Source organism: Cyprinodon tularosa, unplaced genomic scaffold, assembly GCF_016077235.1.
Source record: "Cyprinodon tularosa strain WSP-4 unplaced genomic scaffold, ASM1607723v1 ctg529, whole genome shotgun sequence".
Classification (NCBI taxonomy): Eukaryota; Metazoa; Chordata; class Actinopteri; order Cyprinodontiformes; family Cyprinodontidae; genus Cyprinodon; species Cyprinodon tularosa.
The window spans coordinates 643,675-663,008 of record NW_024039262.1 but is presented as its reverse complement, the minus strand read 5'-3'; the positions used below and the strand labels follow the sequence as shown (position 1 = coordinate 663,008).

At 38.3% G+C, this 19,334-nt stretch overlaps 1 protein-coding gene across 3 annotated transcripts in view; it reads left to right on the top strand.

Moving 5' to 3' along the window:
• Nucleotides 1-19,334, top strand: part of slc4a5b (solute carrier family 4 member 5b) — a 77,307-nt gene that overhangs the window by 16,376 nt on the left and 41,597 nt on the right. For all 3 annotated transcript variants that reach the window (XM_038304229.1, XM_038304227.1, XM_038304228.1), the window contains exons 3-7: nt 7,400-7,529; nt 7,803-7,963; nt 9,638-9,793; nt 9,953-10,060; nt 13,289-13,344. In XM_038304229.1, coding sequence (XP_038160157.1) covers nt 7,400-7,529; nt 7,803-7,963; nt 9,638-9,793; nt 9,953-10,060; nt 13,289-13,344 — 611 coding nt within the window. The remainder of the gene's footprint in view (nt 1-7,399; nt 7,530-7,802; nt 7,964-9,637; nt 9,794-9,952; nt 10,061-13,288; nt 13,345-19,334) is intronic.

Sequence of the window (19,334 nt, the reverse complement as noted above, 5' to 3'; positions counted from 1 at the left end):
CTCGGTCTCGATACACTCTGGTCTTGGTCTTGTCTTGGTCTCGGGTTAGGTGGTCTTGACCACGACACTGGGGACAGGTGTTGTGAATGAAACGGTGTCCAGCTTGAAAGAGCTCCTGTGTGTCTCTGAATGTGAGCATTGATGACTGAAAGACATCTTCTGCCTCCATTTATCTGTTTACTACAGTGTGTCGAATTCATGTTAATGTGGATTTAAAGATTAAAAAATTCAATTTGTGGATAAAATTGCCGGGGGGAATCAACCAAAACTTTCGCAACCCCCATGCAGTACCTCCGTTGACCCCCTGGGGGTCGCGGACCCCCCTGTTGAAGACCTCTGCTTTATAGGATAAGTTACCGTTTATGATCACTTGCTTACCCCTTAAAAATGGAGTCCCCCCCGTCCCTCAGTGAGGTCTAGATCTATAGTCTAGGTCAAGATCTATATCCAGCCATTCAGCAAAGATCCTGCTACTTGGCTGTACATCTTATTTTAGCATTTGACCAATTAAATGGGCCCTTGAATGATATATTACCTACTGTAAACTGAGTTGAAAAAAAAGTTAACAAGTCAAGAAAAAAAAGGTAAAAAGCTAATTGAAACGTTAAAAAGTAAAGTTAAAAAGTTAATAAGCCTAATTAACAATTATATTTAGGTTTATAAACTAAAAAATGTAAGTGTCAGTATCAGCATTAATGCCTCTAAGGTTATGTTGTACCAAAGAAAACCTTTCTTTCACTCTCAGAGTGTTTGTCATAAATTTCTTATAGAAGCACTTTTGTTATTTCTCCTAATGTATTCGGGTAAGTTGGTGTTTCTTGTTACACTTGTCCTGGATTCCAATGAAATGTGGATTTTTAACGTATTTCTCTGAGTGCCCTATAAAAGGTTAACCATATTTGTGAAGGATTTTCTTATAAAACAACAACAAAATCAAAAATCAGCATCAAACCTGGTGTGACCTGCTCTGATGTTGCTGTTTGTACTCTAATCTGCATAGATCTACTACTAGAACAGTTTGTAAAAAGTTAAGCACTTCTGTGTGAATATTTTGCAGCAACAGACCCTAAAGTCTGAAAGCTGTAAGCTGATTAGAGGTGAGGAACTCCAAGCTGAGTGTGCATGTGAGTAAGTACAGTATGTGCTTGGAAGCTGAAGAAACTGTCAGTGTTTATGTGTGATATGATTTTTTTCTGTGATAAATAAAACGTTCACATCATTAAAAGTGTGAGAGCGGAAATTTGATGATGTTCTTCGTAGAGAGACACGTAAACGTAATGCAGAAGGAGTTCAAGTTTTTGTGGTATGTGAACACATGAGTGTGCATGGGAGGAGAGTACTAGAGGGCCCTGTGGTGTGAGTCGACCTTTTTAAAAAGCCTCTGGATTGTTGTTGCTTTGGAGATTTTTTTGTTGTTCTTTCCCTGAATAACTGAGAGGTGGAGTAGCTGCTAGGATATAAACCTGAGGGAGGAGAGAGTTAAAGGACGTATGTGAGAAGGTGAAAGTTACTTTTTTGATCCATTTAATGAGACCTGAGCTGAAGACTGGGAGCTAGAGAATAATTTTTCCTGAAGCAAACCAGAGGACGTCTCTCTTCTTCTGTGTTTGGATCTTTGCTAGAATCCAGTGTGAACCCTATTCTCTCAAACATGACCTCTCATCTGAACCTACCTTGCTCCAGAACAGGTAATCATGCACCGTTAATTGCTAGAAATTGACACTAAAGCAGGTATGCTTTTCTTTTACAGTCATTTAATACCTTCCATTGCTTTTACTTCTGAGTTATGACCTGGAACAGTTTTTTATCTTGACTTTAACTCAATTCAATTTATTTTTTCTTGCACCAATTCACAACACACGTCATTTCAAGGCGCTTTGCAGTTCACCATTTCATCCAGTCAAACTGATTCAAAGTTTTCTATCTAAGGAAAACCAGTTGATTGCATCGACCCATTGACTCGAATACAATCCTTCACACTAAGCATGCTTGTAGCGACAGTGGAGAGGAAAAACTCCCTTTAACAGGAAGAAACCTCCAGCAGAACCAGGCTCAGTGTGAGCGGCCTCAGCTACTTGATTGGCTGAGTGTTGGACACCACAATTCATTGCTAATGTCTGTGACCTGAAGTAACCCTTCCCTTTTTTACACTGAATTTAATTTAGAAGCTGAATTTAACAGTGAAATTGAGCCAGCTGAATCACAGTTGCTGAAAATATTGAGTTTAAATTTTGAAAGTCTAAATTTTTTATGTGCTGTGTTGTTTTTAACACTGAAAAGTCAAACTGAAAAAAAAAAACAGGTATTGAAACTGTATTAACTGTGAAATAGTAATGTGAATTTTCAGCTTGAAGTGAAAATAAATAAAATTTTAACTATATAGATATAGTAACAATGAATTTTTTTTTGGTTGAAAATATTTTTTGAATATATTTTAACACAGGAAGAGTAAGTACAAACATACAACATTTATATTTTAGTAACATTTTTAATTTAAATCCCAGCGGCAAAGACTTACTTCCATATCCCTCACACTAAGCATGCTTGTAGTGACAGTGGAGAGGAGAAACTCCTTTTAACAGGAAGGAACCTCCAGCCGAACCAGGCTCAGTGTGAGCGGCCATCTGCTGAGGCTGACTGGGGTTCAAGGAGACAGAAGCAGAGATACAGAAAGCAGCTATAAAAGGCGGCCCCGTCCAGGAAACACACAGCCAGGCAGACAAGCTCTGAGCCAACTCCCATGTCAGAGGATGAAGAGAGCACATCCAGTTAGTCACAGTCAGAGAAACAGGACTACACTGAAAAACAGGCCGATCTCCAACATCTATAAACAAAGGTGCTAATGGAAGCAGCACAGCTCATATTTCTCTCCAGGATGGATTCACAGCCAAACAGGAACAGACCAGATAAAGCATTACAATTAAGTGAACTTTTCTTGCTATTTTCCCACATCTATTAAGTAAATACCCATATCTATGGAGTTAATTTATGTACATTATATTTGCAAGACAAAATATTTTAGTAAAGGGAAAAAAAATTGTCAATTGAGATTTTAAAAAGTTTCCATCAAGAAATGGAAGTTTGAAAACAGGGTTCTAATAAAAAAAAGGTTTCAGGCAATTTTGCAGTTATCCAATTTACTTTTTCTTTTTTTTTCAAAATGTATATTTTTTTACTTTTTTCATATTTTGCTGCTCGTAACTGTCTGTTTCACATGTTTAGAATTTAATTTATATTGTTAACAACATTAATAATTTACTTTCCCTGATATTGTGCAATAATGTAGGTATAATAATTTTTTTTAGCCTAAAGCACGTGTCAAAACCAAGGTCCATAGTTGAGCTGTGGACACCTAAAGCAATTTACTTCAACTGCGACTTAGCTTTGTAATTCACTGTTGCTGTTTTCTTTCTGGAATGCAATATCAACATGTAAGATAGTAGCCCTTAGGACTGAATTTGGACCCCACTGTTTTAGAGATTTGCATAACATTCCACAAATGTAAGAAACTCATTTCTTAGTTCTACTGATGGTGGCCAGAGAGCCCGGTGGCGCCAGTGTACGGCAGCCTTTTTTCTGTCAGTGAGCCCCAGAGCAGCTGTAGCTACAATGTAACTTGCCACTTGTGTGAGCGAATGGGTGAATGACTGAATGAAATAAAGTAGTGTTTGGTCAAGTCCCCTGACTTAAAAAAGCACTACAGTATATAAGTACAGGCCATTTACCATAGTGAGAACATGGGCAGCAACGTTTTGCATGACCTGCAGTGGTTTGATGGACTTTTTAAGACATGCAGAAAATGCAAACTTCATGCAGAAAGACCCCGGGCTGGGAATCAAACCCAGAGCATCCTTGCTACCCACGGTTCCACTGAGCCGCCACTATGAAGACACTGTTTCAGTAATCAGTTCTACTAAAGATGAATGTATGAAGGAGTTTTTTTCTAGATCCTGCTTGGACATTAGTCCTTTAATCCTGGAAAGATTAATTAAATAGTAGATAGTAGATAAATAGTAGATTCAACCTTAAACCTCGATTTAATAGGGAAAGTGTGAGAAGAATCAAGATGTTCCTCTTATCTTTGGTTTGTTCCTTTAATAAACATCACTACATTAGGCTTAGATTTAGACAGATTCTATTTATTTTACTTTTATTTTGCCATCTGCTGAGGCTGACTGGGGTTCAAGGAGACAGAAGCAGAGATACAAAAAGCAGCTGTAAAAGGCGACCCCATCCAGGAAACACACAGCCAGGCAGATGAGCTCCGAGCCAGCTCCCATGTCAGAAGATGAAGAGAGCACATCCAGCCAGTCACAGTCAGAGAAACAGGACTACACTGGAAAACAGGCAGATCTCCAACATTAAGCTGTTTGGGGGTCCTTGGCCTGGAAAAAGGGTCCCTATTGTCATGATTGGGTTTAAGGACTTAGCCCACATGCAGAAGATGTACAATGATATAATACTGGATCTGGTTCTGGTACTGGTCCGGGACTGGTCTCAGAGTTTCTGGAGAGATGAGAGTTTGGTTAGCCAGGCTGATGATGGATTGATTGAGAGAAGAATCAAGATGTACCTTGAGGAGATTGTAACAGAGCCGTGAGGTGAGATACCGTAGGTCCAGAGTCAATGATGTGGCAGAGAGTTTAAGCAGCAGCAGCGTCTAGTTCAATTCAATTCAATTCAGTTTATTTATATAGCGCCAAATTCACAACACATGTCATCTCAAGGCACTTTACAGTTCAACCAGATCATACAGTCAAAGTTCCCAGCTAGAAGGTTTCTGGCTTGGGTTTGTTCCTTGCTCTATCCAAGAGCTGAAGAAGGAATCCAAACTGAGATCTTCAGGTTTGGCTTTCATGAGCAGGCAGGCAGGTTTCTAGGTGGAGCTTATCCAGAGCTTCAGGATTTCCTGTGAGCACAAAAGACAAAGGCGATTAGAAGACTAGTTCCTCTCTAGAGTCTACTAGTAAAGTTCAGACGTTCTGAGGCTCAGGTTCGCTAACCAAACTAGGTCAACACTCCGGCGTCGAAGGAAGGTCTGGCAGCTGCTTAAGTAGAACATGCCCTTATTTTTTGGCAGTGGATGACAGAGATCACATGAATGCGTACTCTGACTCTGAGCGGGCCAAGTATTGGAAACAGTGACAGCTCTCGTGGACATTGTATTGACCTAAAAGATGCTGTATGCTAAAGTTAAATACATTCAGCTTTTGGTTTACCAGAAACTGGAGTTGATTAATTAAAAAGAAATACCTTCATAAATTTAACTGTAATTTTTTTTTTCATCATCAGCTTAGATTTTTGAAGGGAACAAATTAATGAGTTTTCTTGTTTTTCTGGTGTTAATAGACACACATCAATGCACATAAACAGCTGTGAGTCAACCACAGCCTCCTGGGTTAGGATGTTAATGGAGATTGATCAGCCCAAAACTAAATTAGGAAAAAGGTGTTGGGTGATGGATCTCACATGGCTGCCCGACAGTTATTAGAAGCACACGTTTGTTTGGTAAGGATGAGGCTAACTATCTATACATAGCTGTTTTTTAGTATGGAGGGACTTTTTCCATTATAGTTGCAAGCAAATAAAATATTTTTCAAATGGAGGTTAAAAAAGAGTAATTAAGAAGTGAAAGTTTGAAAAACTCAATAATACAAAAATGCTGTTTCCCAGATTGTTTTTCAAAATTGTTTTATGACACATTTTATATTTTCAAATGTCATTTTTGTTATTTCTCTTATCAGACTGAGTTTTAATAATTAATAATAATAATTTTATTATTTTGAACTTTACTTGAAGTCCAATAAAAATGTTGGCCCTTATGTCCATACAGAGCAATTGAAATGCTTCTATGTTTCTCACTCTAACAGGAAAATCCGCCCCAGAAGTGAAAAGAATGTGATCTGGTAAAACATAATTTCAAACAAATGCAATTGATAAAACTAAATCTGAAAAAAACAAAATATAAAAAAAAGTAAAAAATATAACATTCATAAAAAAAAGAAATAAGAAAATTGGATAACTGCGAAATTACCTGAAACCTATTTTTGATAAGAACAATATTCTTAAACTTTCATTTCTTGCTAGAAACTTTTAAAAATCTCATTTGACGTTTTTTTTTTTTTTTTTTTTTTTTTTCAATTTCCCTTTACTAAAATATTTTGTCTTGCAAATATAATGGAAATAAATTAACTCCATAGATATTGGTATTTACTTAAAGCTACAGTGTGTAATAATTACATGGATATACAGTCAGAAATGTAATATATTATACATAACTATGTTATTTATCATCATCTACGAGCTCAGCCTCTTAACCTTAATATTTGCGTTGCCTTAGAATTCGTTATTTATAATTACATAGGAGCGGGTCTCGCAGCCATGGAGGCAGACATCTTTGCGCTACGGCAGCGCAGAGGCAACAAACTAGCGATTGCGAGATCGCCCATTACGCTCGAAAGTAACTACGGCAAGTTGAGAGAGATGAACTGAGACGGTACTGAACAATAGATGGCAGTATTAAAATTATCTATGTAAACAAACCTCATCACTTGAGAAGGTAGGTGATGCGGACGTCGTGGAAGACATTTTGTCCCATAACGCTCGCCGTACTGTTGGGGGGGAGAAGTGGTGGGGGGGAGATGTTCATGTTGCTGCGGTCTGCAGTCTGAACATTAGATGTCGCTGAAAATTACACACTGTAGCTTTAATAGATGTGGTAAAATAGCAAGAAATGTTCACTTAATTGTAGTGTTTTATCTGGCCTGTTCCTGTTTGGCTGTGATTCCATCCTGGAGAGAAATATCAGCTATGCTGCTGCCATCAACAACCATTGTTTATAGATGTTAGAGCTCGGCCTGTTTTTCAGTGTAGTCCTGTTTCTCTGACTGTGACTGGCTGGATGTGCTCTCTTCATCCTCTGACATCGGAGTTGGCTAGGAGCTCGTCTGCCTGGCTGTGTGTTTCTTTCTGTTAAAAGGAATTCTTCCTCTCCACTGTCGCTACAAGCATGCTTAGTGTGAGGGATTGCTGAAGAGTCAATGAGTCGATGCAACAAACTGGTTTTCTTAGATAGCAAACTTTAAATCAATTTGACTGGATGATCTGGTCGAATTGTATCTGTAAAGTACCTTGAGATGGTGTGTTGTGAATTGGGCAATATATAAATAAACTGAACTGAACTGAATTAATGTGTTGTGGTAATCTGTACTGTACTACTGGAAAGTGTAGCTTTCAATAAAGTTTTTTTTAAGCACATACAAGAACCTTAGAGATTGATGCCTATTTCACAAAGGTGACCATTTAATTAATGAATGAATCATGATAGTTATGCAGGTACCCCCTGGCTGAACCGTCAGTTGATAATGTTGTTTGCAAACAGAGTGTGTTTGTTTTCCAGTGTCCCCTGCTGCAGAGCGTCTTCGCCACATACTGAGTGAGGATGACGCCACTCCAACACCGACCATTTTCACTGAGATGGACACTTTGCAACAAGATGGAGAAGAGTTAGAGTGGAAAGAGTCTGCAAGGTATATTTACACACACAAAAAGAATACTTACTGGAAGGTACCAAGGCGGTTATTTCATTCAGATTACAGGACCTTTTATAGGGTCTATAGATCCCATTTGTTTTCCTGGGGCTGGCATGAAGCAATCTAACTCTACAAGTGACTAAAACAAGAGGGAAAATGATGTAATTATGCTAATTGAAACACTAATTGAAGCCTATGGCTAGAAAATTCAATCGCTCTTAAAAAATAAAACCCAAAACATTATTTACTGAGTTCATCATCTTTCTTTAGGTGGGTGAAGTTTGAGGAGAAGGTAGAAGAGGGAGGAGAACGATGGAGCAAGCCTCATGTCTCCACGCTAACCCTCCATAGCCTATTTGAGCTCAGGACCTGTCTGCAGACAGGAAGCATCCTGCTCGACCTGGAAGGTTACTCACTGCCACAGATCGTTGGTGAGTTTTTACACCATAAATGTCATACTTCAGATTTTTTTCAAAATTTTGGATTCTATAGAGCTGTAAGTCCTTAAAACAAACCTTTATCAAATGTGTTTCACTGCAAAAACTGACCTGAAAAACAAATCTTTAAATATGTGTGTGATGTTAAGGATGATTTGCCATTATTATGCTATTTTTCCCACTTAGAGTTAGATAACTAGAAATTATGCAATTGAAATTGGATGTTTTTTTGTCTTATTTTTCACATAAATTGTCTTATTCTATTGGAAAATTGTCTTACTAACTGCTTAAATGAAGGGAAAATACACTTATTTGAATAAAAAGGGACCTACTAAGATTTATATTGCTGATTAAAACTCCCATAGTTGACTATTAACGTAGTATGGTCCCTTTAACCCTTTAAAGCCCGATCCAAGAATCAAACAAAACAGAAACTTACTTTTTTTTTACTTTTTTTTTGTTTGAAGTCCTTATTTGGCCTTTTAACAAAATATGTAAAAAGAAAAAACAGAAATACATATTTGATATTAATAATTTATTACTATGCGATAAGTCAAGATAATTTTTTGTGTAGTCTTCTGCTCGCTGTTATCAGGTATATCTGATTGTGTACAAGAGGATTTTGAGCAAAGTTTTTACCATAAAATTATGCAAAAGGTGTCAGACGCAAAACATTTCAGAAACCGTATGAATCAAATACGATACATTTGGCATTAAAGGGTTAAACACTAGCTTCTTGAGCAGACAACATTTTATTTGCCATTTATTGGTATGGCCTTATTTCAGATAACCTGTGCAGATTTTAGACTATTAATTTATTAATATGCAGTTCCAAATGTTCAAATATTTCTTATATACAGCACTGGAAGAACAATTTAGAAATAAGCAAAAAAAATCTTAAATTAAGTGTATTTACCCTTAATTTGAGTAGGTAAATGAGGTAGTTTGCCAATGGAATTAATACTTTTATTCTTAAAATAAGATAATTAGATAACATGCACTTGAAATAAGACAATGCAATAGTTTTTTCTTTCTTTAAATGTAAATTGTCTTGTTCTATTGGCAAAATGTATTTTTTACCTTCTGAATCCAGGAACAAATGCACTTCTTTTTATAAAAAATGGCTTATCTAGATTTCATTTTTTTTCCAGAGAGGATACACTGCAAAAACGATCTAAAAATAAGTAAAAATGTCTTAAATTAAGTGTATTCACCCTTAATTTGAGTAGGTAATGATATAGTTTGCCAATGGAATGAGTAATTTTACTCTTAAAATAAGACAATTATATAAAATGCACTTGAAATAAGTCAATGCAATTGTGTTTTTTTAGTTTAAGTGTAATTTGTCTTGTTCCATTGGCAAAATGTCTCTTTTACCTCCTCAATTCAAGAACAAATACACTTATTTTAAGAAAAAATGACTTATCTAGATTTAGATTTTTTGCAGTGTAAGCATTTTGAGTACTAATCGGTTACTAACAGCGTGAAACATTTTTAGTTATTTCAGTGAGTGGGTTTAGTATAGCCTAAAAGGATGCAAATATTGCACTTTTTATGCTCTGCTAGAAAATGTTCAACTTTTAGGAAGTTGTAAGACTGGGTTAGATTTTTTATTTTTTGATGTTTGTAAAATAATCTGAATACTAACGGCTAAACTTTTTGCCTCAGAGGAGATTGTGGATCACCAAATCGCCGATGGCCTCATTCCTCCGGATTTGAAGGAGAAGATCATCTTTGTGTTGCTCAGAAAGCATCGTCACCAAACCAAGAAACCGATCCATCGCTCCCTGGCAGACATGGGAAAGTCCTCAAACACGCCCTCTAGTAAGGATTTGTGTTGGTTTGAATTTCCATGTAATTAATCAGCAAAGTCTTAGATGTAAAGGCTTAGTAATCTTCCGCCCCATAACCTCCCTTCAGCATTTTCCTTTCATTGTAAAATCAGCTCTTTACTCATATACATGTTTGCTGCCTGTCTGTCAGACCGTAGCCCTCAAGTCAATCTGACTCGTAGTACTAGTTCATCTTCCGGGATCCACCGTTCCACAGAAGACCTTCGTTCTCGGCCGTCAAGCACCCTCAGCCGCCTGCGTGAGTCTCAACACATGGCATCAACACATATAAGGCCCATATACTGTACTCTGGTGATATATGAAAGAGTATAGAAGTACTGAGGTGTAGTATGCACATAAATGCACCAAAATATTCAGAATCATTGGTTTTGCAATAAAAGAGGTCCTTGCTTTGTTCATTAAGTAGGACAGTTGGTGCTTATTACACACATTGAATTGTGCATTGCACTATAAAGCATGAGTAGAGTAGCATATTCAGCATACTGTATATCCACTATTATGCGAATACTTCTGCTGCAGAAAACTTTCCCAAACATTTCCAAACCTTTACATACCTACAGTTATTCAGTTAGTATCTACTCATCCAATCATTTTCAGACCCCAAACACTTAAAAAGGCAATAAAATGCCTAATGATTATTATATTGCTCATGTGATTGCATGCAATTTGCGTTGCTAAGATTTGCTATGAGTTGAAGAAAATATGTTATTCTTGTTTTGTTAACACTGAAAAAAATGAAACTTAAAGATCATCGGTAAGCAGAAAAAAGATTTGAAACTGAAAGTATATTTAAAACTGTAGAAAAAAGCTTGATTTGCATCAAGTCATTGACTTTGCAGGATTTACCCCTTCTGGATGAGCATGCGGTGACAGTATACATTCCTTTGCTTTATGTAATTGAATTTAGAGCAAACCCTCAGACTGAGCATGCATGCAGCGACAGTGGAAAAACTCCCTTTTAATGGGAAGCGGCCTCCAGAAGAACCAGGCTCACTATCAGGGGCCTTTCTCTGAGTCTGACTGGGGTTCAAGGAAACAGAAGCAGACATACAAAAGGAACATCTGATCTATAAATATTACAAAATGGGTTGTAACAGTAATCCAGCTCTATAGTCTAGAAATTCCCAGCCAGTTTTAATGGCAAAAGAGTGGAAAAGAGAACATAGACTTAGTCACAGTAAAAGCCCATAGCTATGTCAAGGAGAGAAACAGGACTAAACACTGAAACAGACCGAACTCTATCATCTGTAATTTAACGTATAGATGGCAGCAGCTCAGCTGATCCCTTCCTCTGGTTGGTTTTATTCTCTGTTTAAATGATTGTTTTAAGAAAATAACGTAATAAGATGAACATTTTTCTTCAAGTACTCTACAAACACTGATTTGAAATACATAGAAATGTCTTAAAATAAATGTACTCAACCTCAAATGAGCAGGGTAAGTTAATAAGATGATCAGCCAATGAAATTAGTATCTATGCAATTAAAATACCATAATAAGATGTTGTCCATTCAACGAAACATGATTGAGTTTTTCCTATTTTTTTCCATCTAAATAGTCTTACTCCAATGGTATGTTTTCTTATGTAGCTGGTAAAATAAAGGGGGAAATACAAAATTAACACATTTATTTCAGTTTTTGCAGTGTGCTTTGCACAATCCTTTGAATTGCATATGTTTTGAATAATAAAAAACAAAATGTGAAGGCTCAGAACAGGGGATCCAGTATTCAAGGCAAGACATATAGTGGGATTACTCAAAAAGCATTTATTAAAACAACAGATCTGCGGATCTGCAGTAGCAGCAGCTATGGCGTCTAAGGCAGGAACCCCTACAGGGGAGAAACACAGGTTAGTGACCACGATAATCTGATGGAGGATGATCATGAATGCGTGAGTCACTAACCTGATTTTAGGGTTGAGTAGGTGCCCAGAGAACAAGGTTGATTCCAGGTGGTTGACTGACAAGAGGCAGCAGACTCTACAAGCGAGTTACAGATGCTGAAGCCTTGAAGGCTGCAGAATGAGCAGGAGGTCAGATCGAAGCAGACGAAGGAAGGCAGGATAATCCAGGTCGAAGTCAGGAAGCGAAGACAAGTCAGGCAAACAGATCAGAACAGGGACAGGCAGGCTCAAAGGTCCAACAGCAAAACGGGTCAGGATCAGGAAATCAGAGCACAATCAGTAATGCTACAAAACTCTCAAACCAAACGCTCAAGAATATTGCAGCACTGATGAGTGGGAGCAAGCAGTTTAAGTAGAAGCGGGAACAGGTGGATCAGATGAGTGGTAATGAGAAACTGGACGGAGCCTGGCAGGAGAATGAAATTACTAATCATGCCAGTCATCAAAGCCAAAACACAAAACAATTGTTGTGTCTGCTGCTCTGTTGATTTTAAAGCTCTGTGTGCACCTGGTATTAGATCAGTTTTATGATTTACTGGTTACATTTAATTCAATTCAATTTATGTATATAATTCAGATTCGCAACAGGTCATCTGAAATCACTTTACAGAGACAATACATTCAGATTGGATAAAGGTTTCTGCCAAGGAAAACCAGTTAATGATATCCAGTCGTTGACTTACACACATGCTCCTCCTGGATGAGCTAGTTGCAACAATTTTCGCTTTCATTTTGTCGTTGATGCTTCAGCAATCCCTCACATTGAGCATGCATTTAGCGACAGTGGAAAGGAAAACTCCCTTTTAACAGGACGAAACCTCCAGCAGTTTCAGGCTTAGTGTGAAGCTGAATGAGGTTGAAGGAGACAGAAGCAGACATACAGAAAGAAGCAGAGATTTAAAAAAAAGGCAACTTTCAACCAGCTCCATTGGTGGTCCTGTCTACAAAGCTCAGCAGAGAATTTGCTAGTCAGCTCCAATGTCAGAAGATGAAAGAGAGCCCATCCAGTTAGTCACAGTCAGAGAAACAGGACTAAGGCAAAACTCCATCATCTATAAACAAAGGTGGTGATTATGGCAGCCTAGCTTATATTTCAAGAATTATATAAGGACCAGAAGAAGCTACTATGTAAGGAAAAATGAGAGAAAATAACATTAGTTGAACTTGAAAAATACTTCAGAATGGGAGAATAGAGATAGAATAAAGTAGAATGATGAAAAGTGGTCCCCATGTCCTCCAGCACCCTAAACATATAGCAGCATAAATATAGAAAATAGCTCAGGATAACCCAACTATTTTGCATGAAATATGAGAAAGGTACAAGACCTAAGACAAAAACTGGTAAGTAGATCAGGAATATTGACTAAATCTGTTATGAGTATGTTTTTATTCATTGATATAGCACTCATAAGCCCTTCTATGAAGCTGATCTTCTGTTTAATGCACCATCTTGTGGTTTGGGTATGTGAGTTTGTACGGATGAAATGACCTGGTCAGGATACAGAGCATCCAACAGCACACATGCTATACCTCTTAGGAAATGAGTCTGCTCTTTCTCCACAGATCCTTCCCAGAGCCGAAGCATGAATGATATTTCAGACACACCCAGTACAGACCAGGTGAGCCTTGTTTTAAAGTATTTTGTATAAATCTATCTAATTGGGGTTTTTTAGCACCTCAGCCTGCACAGGTCATTAATACCTGATTAAACTTTTAACTTCCAGTCTTTTTTTAAGGGATTATTACTGTTTGTATCAGAACCGTTTTGCTACAAATCCAATAATAATCCTCTTCCTGATGTTTTCAATGCCTTAAAAACAAAAATGTAGATTAGGCCAACTAAACAATTCTGCAATTTGTCACATAACGACCTCAAACTTTATTGTAATTATGTGAAAATTATGCTGTGAATAACAGAAAGTGGTGTATAATTCCAAAGTAGATGAAAAATATACTTAGTTTTGAACAAAACGAATAATCTGGAAATTTACTTTCGGAGTTCACCTCTTAGTAAATTAACATTCTAGCTAATCTAATGTAGCATTATCCAGCATTTCAGTTAAATCTTCATTTTCAGGGAAACTATCAAGAGACATGAGAAAAGTTGAGCAGAGTAGCAGAATGTCCATGGTGACACTGGAGGAGCTGCAGAGACTCCGAGCTCTATGGAGGGAACTTTGTTCCACTATTGTTGCAAGCACAGAAAATGTTTTGCAAATGGAAATCATAAAAAAAAGGGTTAGGGGAAATATTGTTCCTAAAAGGAGCAACTTGCTACACACTAAGAGAAAGCGGTAGCTTATTTAAATGAGGCCATAAATAATCAAATAAAGAAAATTCGATCCTCTAAAAATTCACCAACCTCTTCTCTCCATGTGTACAAGACTGGTAATGTCCTTAAAAATCATGAAGACCAAATAATAAACAGTTTGAATAGAGCAGACAATGTTGTAATTTAGGTGATTTTTACATTATGAGTTAAAATATATATTCTATAAACCTTTGTTTTTTCAGATTTAACAAATCCTCTTGTGTTTACTACAGTTTTGATAAGGGAAGGTGTGTGGTAGAGCAGTAATGTGGGGGGCCCCATAAACAGAGGTTGGTGCGCTCTGTTCAGTTTTCCAACTTGAGATCTTCACTGCACCTCTTACTCCCTTTCCTCTATGCCACAAAAGCCACAAGTGCCTCAAAAATTGGGCTTTTTTATAAAATTACATGTTTCCACATATTTACGCTTTGTTTTTCAAAGGGACTTTACTTATTTTAAAAGGGCTTGAATTTATTGAAGTATTTCCTTTTTGTGCTGAAATAACCTGGTGATTCTCCTTTCATGATAGGGGTGTTTTGTTTGTGATGAAAAAAATGGAACTAACTAATCCCTTTTAATCCACACAGTGGGGCGGATTAAAATGGGAATTTGTTAAACTGTGCTTTACGCACATGCAGGTTTAGACCTATAAGTCACTGTTGATTTGTTCAGACAAATATTTTGAATTTGTCAGAACTTGATTACATTTTAATATTTCTGGAAAATAAACTTATCTAGGTATGTAAGTGAATCGACTGGTTTACTCCCGTCCCATATTAAGGCGATATCTTTATGAAGTCCCCATGGTTACTAATCGTGTCACCTATGCATTGATCCAAACTCCACTTGTCGGCATGAACTGCTTAGGTTAACTTCCTGCATAACCTACATATGTTCCAGCTCTGTTGGTTTTTGTCAGAATCAATTGTTCAGTTGGAGACACTCAATCATCTTAACTTCTAGACAAAGCATACCTTAGTTTTGTGTTTTTAATGCGCTGCAGATTAGTAAAATGTTAGAAAGGAAACAAAAGCAGATGAATAAAAACAAAGAACTATAGAAAGTAACATTGCAAAAAGATTTTCAGATGCATTAAGAGATCAAAACCATTACTGCTCCAGCACTACCAACCCTACCAGTTCATTTAGTTCTTATCTAGGTTTCGACTGATTGTGGTTTCTGCACCTGTTCGAAGTGAAAAAAGGTAAAATTACTTATCGCTGTTTTGGCTGGATGGAGCTACAGGACCGTAAACAACATGTTGACATCTGTTAGGGTTATTATTGAAGATGTGTGAGTCTGTTACACACTAATATTTCCTGCCTTTTGTGTGTCAGAACTACAGTTTTTTTCCCAAATAGTTTATCTTATTGGGACAGCTCCTCTGTCCGGATAAAAATGTATCTTCATTATGCATGTTGTAAAGATTTGGGAATGAAATGAGAGTGGTGTCCTTGACCTAAGAACAAAGTGTTATATGTATTGATGTGATGATGTGGCAGACTGGAGTTGTATAAAATGCTTCTTTAACTGTGAATCGTGGCCACTTCAATGAGATGTGAGCCTAGTTGGTAAGCAGCTGCTTTCTATAACTCTGAGCAAATCTCTGGTCTGAGTAAGATTACAATTTCTGTCAAAACCTGTTGTCATGTCTTATGGTCATATAATAAATATACATTATGAAGTGTTATTTAAATAGTTGGTCCCGAGTGATCTATTCTCCAGAAAAGAACCAGAGAGACAAAACAGAGCCTTCTTTAACAAGTCCTTGTGACAGTATTTTATTTTAATTTATTAAGATTCCACACTTTACAGTGTTCAAAATCAGAATCAAGTTTATTGACAAGTAGGTTTGCACTTACAGTACAAGAAATCTGACCTGGTGTTGATGGTGCAGACAAATTAGGTATATATACAGAATACAGGATCTATAATTATATACTATATAAATATACAATATACTATATCCGATATAGTATATAGCTATGTATTGCATAGACAGTAGGCTATGCGTTAATATGATGCAGGAGGTCTGGAGATGCAACTTTGGTGTAGCTTTTAGGTCCTGAACAAGGGAGGGAGAGAGGCAGTGTCAGGGTCTCTGGGGTCTCTGAGCCTTGTTGATAAGGCTGGTAGCTGATGGGAAGAAACTGTTCTTGTAGCGTGAGGTTTTGGTCCTGATGGACAGCAGCCTTCTGCCAGAGGGAAGTGACTAAAAAACTTTTTAGCTGGGGATAGAGGGATCAGCCACAGTCTTCCCTGTAAGACTTAGAGTCCTGGAGAGATGAAATATTACAGCCAATCACCTTCTCTGTAGACCGGATGACACGCTGCAGTCTGCCCTTGTCCTTGGTGGTCTCACCAGAGTACATGATGATGATGAAGGAGGTGAGGATGGACTTAATGATGGAGGAGTAGAACTGCAACATCACTGTCCTCGGGAGGTTAAATTTCTTAAGCTGCTACATGAAATACATCCTCTGCTGGGCTTTCTTGGTGAGGGAGTCGAGGTTCAGCTCCCACTTTAGGTCCTGCGAGATGATAGTCCCCAGGAAGCAAAAATACTCCACAGTGTCTATTGTGGAGTAACAGAGGGTGATAGGGATAGCTGGGGCTGAGTTCTTACTGAAGCCCACAAACATCTCCACTGTTTTTGGAGCATTGAGCTCCAGGTAGTTCTCTCTGCACCAGGGACATAGCTCCAATGAGAGTGGTGTCGTCTGCGAACTTCAGAAGCTTGACAGACTGATGACTGTTGGTGAAGCTGTTGGTGAACAGGGAGAAGAGCAGGGTAGCAAGAGCACAGCCCTGGGGGGAACAAGTGATGATAACCTGTTAGTCTGAGACACGTTTTCCCAGCTGCTGCCCCTTGTCAGACAGGAGTTTGTAATACATCTACAGGTGTAGTCAGGCACACTCAGCTGGGAGAGCTTCTCCTGAAGCAGTGCTTGGATGATTGTGTTGAAGGCAAGAAATCTACAAACAGGAGTCTGGCGTAGGGACCTGCAGAATCCAGGTAATCGAGGATGTAGTGGGGGGCCAAGTTGGCAGCATTATCTGTAGATCTGTTGACTCTGTAGGCAATCTGGAGGGGGTCAGTGATCTCTTTCAGGTTTGAAAGCACAAGGTGCTCAAAGGACTTCATAACCACAGAGGTCAGAGCGACAGGTCTAAAGTCATTAAGTCCTGTGGTCCTTGGCTTCTTGGGAACAGGATTAATAGTGGAAGACTTGAAGCAGGTTGGAACATGACTTGTCGCAAATGAGGTGTTAAAAATGTCTGTGAACACTAGAGACACCTGATCAGCACGGTACTTTAAGGTGCACGAAGAGACAGAATCGGATCCAGCAGCTTTTTGGGTGTTCTTCCTTCTGAAGAGTTTATTAACTTCTCTGTGGTTTATGGAAAGAGTTGTCACTGGAATGGGTGGAGGGGAGGAGGGTGGGTCTTCAAGGTGGGTATTGTGAGAGGTGTCCGAGTCCAAGGTGGGGGAGGTGTCATGAGGGGCAAGACTGTCCCTTGGTCTGTCATAACCATAGACCTCCGGACAAGACTCGGCGGCACATCTACACCTCATGGACAAAGGACATTCTTTTGAGGACCAGAATGTAGTTTGACAGGTAGTTGAAGGAAGCCATCTAAGTTAAGAAAGAAAAACCTTCTTAAACAGAGGGGTGGCGCTCAGGTTTCAGCTTTCAGACACCTACAATACAGCGATAGAGTTGACTCCTTTCGCTCTCGTCGCAACCCACATCTCCATGCAGGGGAACAGAACACCTCACCTTTTCAGCCAAGCCAAGCAAGGCTTTTTTTGGTCCACTTTATAAAGCCTCGAACTCGACACTATTTATGACATTTTGAATTCAAAAAGCTTCCTGAATGGGAAGTGAAACATTTTCAAACTTAGAAAGAAAGTCCAGTGGATTGTTTTTTTTTTTTCCTTTTTTGGAATGACAGTAGAAGTCATTCTGGTCGTTGGCTAAGCGTTGGTCGTTTATGGAGTTGGGAGGATTCGACTTGTACCGTAATTTGTGATTTCTTTAAGCCCTTTCCAGACAGAAGCAGAGTCGTTGGCTGAAAACTGCAGCTTCTCATTGGCAGCTCGTTGGCAGCTTCTCAGAGTACAGTAGTTTAGCCACTTTCACAAGAAATTTTGCGTCTTTGAATCTGTATTTCCCCCCACTCTTCCTTATCCAACCTTAACCTTCTGAGTTTGGTGGTGAACCAGGGTTTTTCATTATTGTAACTCACCCTGGTACGTGATGGAACAAAGTAGTCCTCACAGAAGCTGATGTATGACGTCATAGCCGCTGTGTACTGATCTAGACTGTTGGTAGTAGCCCTGAATACATCCCAGTTACTAGAATCCAGACACGCCTCAAGATCCTCCGCCCCCTCACTTTTACACTTGTTTGATGTCTTCACTATGGCTTTGCAGAGCTTTAGTTTTCTGCTTGTTAGCAGGAATCAAGTGAACCATGACGTGGTCGGATTGTAATTGTAAAGCAAAACACAGCGCACCAACACACTGAGGCAGCCGTACGCTGTTTTTATTTCGTTTTATATTTGCATTTTTCATTGTAAAATGCTTACTGTTGTGTTTTTTTTTAGACAGTTTTAAGATCTTTCCAGGGACAACAGATGAAAAATAGCCTTTTGGCTAATTCTGGTGCATCTACAGGAATGCTTTTTAATGTACACTGTCCCTGTCAAATACATTAATAATTAAAAATCCTATTTCACTGTTTTGTATTTTTATCAAAATGTCTTAAATAAAGTCTTTAGTTACAACTAATAATAGATATCTTTAGGAATATCTACACTACCCAACATGTGGGAAGCCCTGTTCTTACGAGGATCTTTTCAGTCTAGTCATTCTTCTGATAGTAGCAATAGTGTAAGATTTTAACTTTTGAGTCTATTATATGAGTAACAACTCCAATTGTATTTTCATAGTTAGCTAAATCAAAACCCAGCTTTCCCAGAGACTGACGCATTACATAAGCTGGTGAAATCAGGTGATGTTTGCGTGTTGCATTGAGAAATATTAAAGCCAAAAACTTCAAAGCAAACTACAATGAAGCATGCACATGTGACCCACTGAGTCAAAAATAAGTATTTATTCCCAGAAGCTGGCTTTGCAGCTCTTAATTTCTTTTGTTCTTTCTAGTTTTCAAAGTCATGGGATCAGGTAGGGGACATGTTGACAAATATCGCCTCCCTCCCTTCCTGCCTCCATCTTGTAATTTGTTACCAGGAGCAAGATGCAAAGACAAGGAGTAAAAGAGGACCAGCTGG